At 30.4% G+C, this 7,500-nt stretch overlaps 1 protein-coding gene across 1 annotated transcript in view; it reads left to right on the plus strand.

Annotated features, from left to right (window-relative positions):
• LOC137655437 (putative neural-cadherin 2) overlaps positions 1–7,500 on the plus strand; it is a 275,648-nt gene that overhangs the window by 125,187 nt on the left and 142,961 nt on the right. The window contains exon 5 of the mRNA XM_068389332.1: positions 892–1,029. Coding sequence (XP_068245433.1) covers positions 892–1,029 — 138 coding nt within the window. The remainder of the gene's footprint in view (positions 1–891; positions 1,030–7,500) is intronic.

A 7,500-nucleotide genomic window follows, 5' to 3' on the forward strand; every position in this document is an offset into this window, starting at 1 on the left:
CTCATCTTTTCAAAAATATTTACCTCTAGTCTTGTTAGAATGAACATACTATATCTCTTCATAAAAATATACGTAAGTTTGATGCCTCTATAATTATTGCAATCAGTAAAGTACTTTTTTTTTTTTTTTTTCACCAACACTCCCAGCACTTATTCATTAGGTTTTGCCTCCTCAGGCCACATTCTACAGAATAATCGTGTAAGTATTTTGGGAGTCACTTAAGGTCTAAAGTTTTAGTATTTATATTTCAAAGAATCTAAAGTTTTCTTTTATGAAGTTTGGTGAATGTTATCGGAATTTCCAAATAATTTTCCACCAAATTTTCTTCACCATAATCTTTATATTAAAGTGTAGTTCCAAAACTCAATATAGTCCTGAGGAGGGGTCGCAAAGTGATCAGATACACGTGACGACACCAAACAATAAATGTAAAAAAGGAAATGTAATTCTGTTGTTATTCTGAAAACTATCTGCAGGACGATCTGTCCGTGGAGAAACTGTCTTCGATTTGTGGACGCCTCAGAGACGTTATTTATTCATTTTAATGTAAAGTAACATGTCTTATTACCATATATATATATATATATATATATATATATAAATATATATATATATATATATATATATATATATATATATACATATATATATATATATATATATATATATATATATATATATATATATATATATATATATATATATATATATATATATATATATAGACAAACTATACAGATATATTTATTATTTATAAAAATTATATTTTGACCATTTTTTTTTTCTATTTCTACACAGATAATTCATTAAAATGCCCAAAACTATGGAATACAATAACTGCCAACTAATAAATCCTTCTCCCTTTAATAAAGGATTCCCTTCCCTTTGTAGGTCGTAGCCCACGATGATGATATCGTTGATCAAGGACGCCTTATCTATAGCGTAGGAGGTGACGGTGTCGATGGATACGGAGCCAGGGATGCCTATTTTACCATCAATCCACACACGGGAGAACTAATACAACTCAGAGTAAGAATGAACTGCATTTATTTTTTCATCTGTCGCAGAGAATCATACGGAATTTAGTATTTATTTCTTGATATCACCAGTCTCCAGTACGACGATAAAATTTGTATTTGAGTTCATAAACACTCATTACTTTACTTACTTTACTTTAAAGGCTGCTTATCTGGTTCTTTACAGCAGGGGAACCCTACTCTCACCAGGTTATTTCATGATGTTCATTCGGGAGCATTTAACAATTCACAATGCGTTTTTTTCCGCTTACTGTTTGATCATTACTGTCAGAACACTCACAAAATATGGTCTTCAGTTTCCTCTTGAAAGCCTTATTATCTTCAGTTATTCGGATGTCTCGTGGGAGTTTATTGTATGGTCTCGGGCCGCATATTTTAAGGCTCTAGAGCCTACAGTAGACATGTATTTAGGTTCGGATAGTTTAAAACCATCTGTAACTATTCTCGTGTCAGGACGATGTGTTGGTTGCGCAATATGTAGCAATTCCCTTAGATATTTTGGACGACTGGTTCTGATAGCTTGGTGGGTTATTGTGCTTATTTTAAATTCAATTCATGCTTCAATCGGCAGCCAATGTAGATCAATTAGTATAAGCGTGATCCTTTTTCTAGGTTGGACACCTTTTATCAGTCTTGCTTCTCTGTTTGCTATGTTTTGTAATTTTTTAAGTTGTACTTTTGGTAGATTGTAGTAGATGGAGTTACAGTAGTCGATTCTGATAATCACACAGTTTATCACAAGTTTCTTCACGGAACATTCATCCAAGTACTTTTATATATATATATATATATATATATATATATATATATATATATATATATATATATATATATATATATATATATATATATATATATATATATATATATATATATATATATAAAAGCAATATTTCTCAGATGATAATCAGCAGTTTTTGCTGCATTATTCATTTGGGTATTAAGAGACAAGTTGCAGTCAAGAAATACACCTAGATCACGAACTTTACTAGATATCAACACTGAGTCATTATTTATGTTTAATTGAATATCACTCAAGCTTCTGACAGCGTTTACCTTTCCCACCACCATAAACTCAGTTTTGTTCTCATTTAATTTTAGTTGTTTCATGACCATCCATTCTCTAACAGTATCAAGGATTGTGATTAGAGTTTCAGTAATATCGTCCATATAAGTTTTGGAGGAAAATTGTTTGTCATACGCAAATAGTTTGAACTTCACACCACGCATTTGAAATATTTTCGATAGACCAATAGTAGCGTATTGTAGCACTTTTAATTCAAAGAATATATTCAAAATAGGTCTATATGAGCTTAATTCATGGTAATCCAGAGCACTTTCCAGAACTGGTGTGGCTATAGCCATTCTCTCAGATTTGGGAAACTTACACTCATCAATGCTTGCATTTTCTATTCTCATAATTATTTCGGCTAGAGTAGAAAAGTTTCTCTCTCCAATTACTTCAGATATTGGCATATGATCGATCACGCAGTTTGTTTTCTTTGCTCTCATGATAATCCTGGTGATGCCGTCTTGTGTTATGTTGTTGAATCTCATCAATTTTATCGGTGTAGCTGGTGTATCATTAATTTGATGTTGAATATTTACAAATGACCTGGTTATATTTGCAATTTTGTTTTTCAAAGAATACTAGAAAACTATTTTATAGTTTCTGGTCACTGTATTCACCAGGTAGATTCATTTCGTTTACATTTCCCATTATACCATTTAAGAGACGATATAACTTATTTATGTCTGTTGCTGCTTCGCAGATCTTTCTCTTGAAGTATTCAATTTTTTCCCCTCTTAGTAGGTAGTGGTATTGAACATAGCAGTTATGTATTCTACGCATGTGCTTTCAGTTTTTAACCTATTCCACTTTCTTTCATTGCGTCTTTTTCCCCTCTTTTTCACTAAAGTCTATCCATCAAATCAAAAAGATTCGTCCTTAACCGTTATAGTCTTTTCCATCAGTGGGCATATGGTATAATATTAACTTTTACTCACTCGAATATAAGTGGTGATAAAACGTTAACGCACATAGCTCACAACTAAGATTGGTTATCATGATCTCAGGGAATGTTGATAGCATCATTTATTTTCTGTGTAACTTCTTTAATAACTACGACAAGAGGAAGCTTTTATTTAAGTCTAAAGTTTATTTTCTTTACTAGAGCATGTTCCTGTATTAGTAGATTAAACTATATAAGTTTGGCCACCGGGGAGATAGTCCATTTCTCTTCAACATTTATACCAGATAAAATGTTATTCATTCCATCACGCAAAAGTAGGTCCAACATATGCCCAGTTAAAGTAGTTGTACAGTCGACAATATTCATTAGTTATGATTCTAATAACTCACTAAATGCCAAATCGTCAAGATTTGATGCATCATCCATCCAAAAATTTAAATCTCCACAAATAACTAATTAAATTTTTCCCGTGATAATCATCTGCATGAATACACTGAATACTTCAAAGTTTGTTACACTAGTTATTTTCAACATTTTGAGATTTGAGTAACCTTTATGAATAAAGAGTCCGATACCCCTAACAGCCCGGCCTTCTCTCGGTATGTGAAAGAAGGTATGTGCGGGGGGCGTTATTTCAGTGGTCGTAGCCTTGTCAAAGTTATTTAACCATGATTCAGATAATTCTAGTATGTGCAAGTATTTCTCGTTTATAAATTCTCGAATTTGGATAGTTTTAATACCAATAGATTGCATATATATATATATATATATATATATATATATATATATATATATATATATATATATGTATATATATATATATATATATATATATATATATATATATATATATATATATATATATATATATATAGCCACACTTTATGATATCCTTAGTATCCACGATTAGTATTTTCTGCTAGTCTTTTTAATTATAACTTAAAAGCTTTGCAATCTCTTGAATCTACTGTATCGTCATGTAGTTTGTTCGACATTGTGCAGTTAATACCATTTGGCATTTGCGAGCTACATTCCTTTGTGGAATGTTTTTCTGAACTTTGTCGCAGACGTTATGATCGGTTTTAAACTCACAATCTTTTACAAGATACCTCTGACAGTGGTGGCAGGTGATCATGTTCTATCTATCACGTATGTCATCGCTACATGAATTTGTCAGCATTATCGTGAATAGACCTCAGGATCACATTTCAACAAATAGTGGGTAGTCCCACCTGCAACTATTTTTTTTTTTTTTTTTCATTACCACGCTTAGCTTTTCTATGTTTAGGATTTGGACTAGGTAATAATCTAATTGAATCCAGTCATTTATTACTTTCTCTTCATCATTGTAAACATTACATATCACTATGTTTTGGCTTTGATTTTCTGATTTTTCCCGTTTCAAGTCGGCAACCAATGTCTGAAGTTTGTTTGCAGCCTCTTCTCTGATCATTTTGTTAGCAAAGTTTACAACGACATTTCCATTTAAAGTTGACCTTGTGTTGAATATTGGAATGTCTTTAATTGCCTGTCCGTACTCGTGTTTTCTTTCAGTAATTTTAGTTGTATTTGTTGATTTAAACCTCAACAGATTTTTTTGCCTTAACTTTGTCAGCATATGTCATTTTACCTGGTTGTATGTCGTCAATGATTGAAGTGTTGCCCTAATTGATTCAATATTCATAGAAAGATTTTCAACTTTCTCAGTGGGGTCAGTATTCAGGGTGAAATTTGCTACGTGTGCGCTATGGTCCGCAACTTTGTTTTCCAATTCAGCCATTCTCGCGTCTTGTTCACTCAGACAACATCTGTATTGACGATTACAGTTATAACAATTAATACTACTTGATTACTTCAAAATTGTCTAAGCAGCTTCAGTGTTGTATATAAAGACCTCTCCATGAAAAAAAAAATAAATAAATTAAAAAAAAAAATAAAAAAAAATAAAAAAAAATACATACAACAGGAATAGAATGGAATAATTTGTTTACATTCCTTGTAGAGGAATTAAAAAAAAATATATATATGTAAAGAGTAATTTTTATATTTGTTCCTTATTTCCTTTAACTTGAATATCATAATATAAATTATTCATAATCCACAATATAAGCTTGCTCTATAATTCTCGTTCATCTGTATTTAAGTTAAAAGATAAGAATACTTATAGAGATAAACTACAGACTACAAGTTTCGTTTTACTTCGAAAATGCATCATGCTAACATATATTGATAAGTCAAAGCCTGTGTTGTTATCTTAACAGGTGAAATATAAGGCTTAGTAATTGTCTTTCACAGTAAACATCAGAACGCAGAGGAAAGTACTGATTATTAGCTTCTCTTTGCTCTTAATACGTAACTCCTAGTATCATATTATCATGCCAGAATTGTCTTATAATCAGTCCATCGTTTTCATTAATTCCAAGAAAAATAAAAACTTTGTTAATTTGAGAAATGAAAGGATCATTTAGAATTTGACTTTAATCTGCCATTACACAAAGAAATTATGCATTTTCATTTCTATTTGTCATAAAATCATTTTCAAATATTTTACTTTGGATAAAACGTTTCCCTAATATCAATGATCCTAATTAAGCAGAGTTAATTGTAATCCACAGCTGTATCATATTGGTAAATAATAGAAATAATATGTATTTTTTTTTAACATGAATTTAAACAAGGCTTTAAACTCTAAATATAGCTTATAACATAGCATAAGGAGTTAAGATTCTCCAAAAAGATAATATTATATGGCAATTCCCATGCATATAAGTACATTCATAATATACGGATATGGCAATGAAGTGTTTACAACATTGTAATTCAAGGATTTCCCTTTCAAAGGTGCACTCTTAAATAAGCCATGTGATTCAGACCATTATAAGATAAACAATTCCTTTCCTGTTACGCCTTTGTCGATTTCCGTCTCGTTTTATATCATCGATGAACTTGAAAAGAATTACAAGTGTTATATGAACGGTATATTAGTTATGCATTGCTATTGTAAGTCTATGATAAGAGGTAGAAGCACTCACTCTGAAAAACATAGTTGAGAGTGAAGTACACAAGTTACAAGCACGACTCATCTTATTACCTTTTTTAGATATGTATATACATTCGTATGTGAACTTTGAAATATCTATTATATATCAAAGACATATGTATACAAACATACACACACACACACACACACACACACACACATATATATATATATATATATATATATATATATATATATATATATATATATATATATATATATGTGTGTGTGTGTGTGTGTGTGTGTGTGTGTGTGTGGTGTGTGTTTGTGTGTGTGTATGTATAATGTCTGTTTAATACTGTGTACCTCAGATGAAGGTATCCAGTTAATATTGCTTTTAAGTGCAAAACATGAAGCATAATTTGCAATTATAATTTTAGGTCGCTAATTAGGCTGCAATCCGATTTTAATATTTACACTGAAGTAAATAAATGTAAAGAAAAATAATATTTCCAAGGCAAGTGAATGTAGTGATATAACGAGAGATGAAGACAAACTTGAATATTCATGGACTAAGGCTTATTTTCTTATTTTATAAGTTGTTTGAATATTAAAGGAAACCCTTAGCAAAGTGTTCCCACTCTTGAATCTTAACAAGGTCCCCCGGGAAAGCCTGGAAATCAGCCCGGGAATCTTCTTCAAAGAGAGAGTGAAGAAGGAGCTGAGTAAAGACGTTCTCAGCTGAGGTCACGAGGGCTTCCTTATGCAAACTTCAAAAGTTGCGAACGAATCTAATACGGAAAAGCTCGTGAATATGAAGAGATGAGGAAGATTTTCTATTAGGATAAAAATCATCTTTCCATCTATCTCTGTCAGTATGGTCATTTTTTTTTAACTCAATCTGTGTTTTCATGTGCAACAGTATATATCAGCTCATGAATACCTCGTACCAATTAACCATTATATCTAATATATGATTGACTTTCAAAGGAGTAACTCTCATTTAAAGAAATATTCATAATGGTTGATAATTTCAATTTAGTACAATACTGATATAGCCATTCCTATATTGGGACATATATTGATTCTCTGGTCATTTTACTTAGTTTTTAATTGTGTTTAGTAATATATGGGTTTATCACCCATAACATAACTTGAAAAATAGAAAACGTAGAAATGGACTAAGATAAAGGGAAAGAAGATTTTCGAATGTTACATCAAAGAGCCGATAAATGAAAACATAATATAGTTGAATAGTTTATAACTATAACATTATCAACTAAATTTACAGGAGAGTTAAAAGAGTTAATTTAATATATACTGAAAATTTCGAGAAGTATCCTTACAATCAATTCAGGTAAATTATGATGTGTCATGCATGCGTGTATATACTGTATATATATATATATATATATATATATATATATATATATATATATATATATATATATATATATATATATATATATATATATATATATATATATGTATATATATATATATAAATATC

This window comes from Palaemon carinicauda, chromosome 16 (assembly GCF_036898095.1).
Source record: "Palaemon carinicauda isolate YSFRI2023 chromosome 16, ASM3689809v2, whole genome shotgun sequence".
Taxonomy (NCBI): Eukaryota; Metazoa; Arthropoda; class Malacostraca; order Decapoda; family Palaemonidae; genus Palaemon; species Palaemon carinicauda.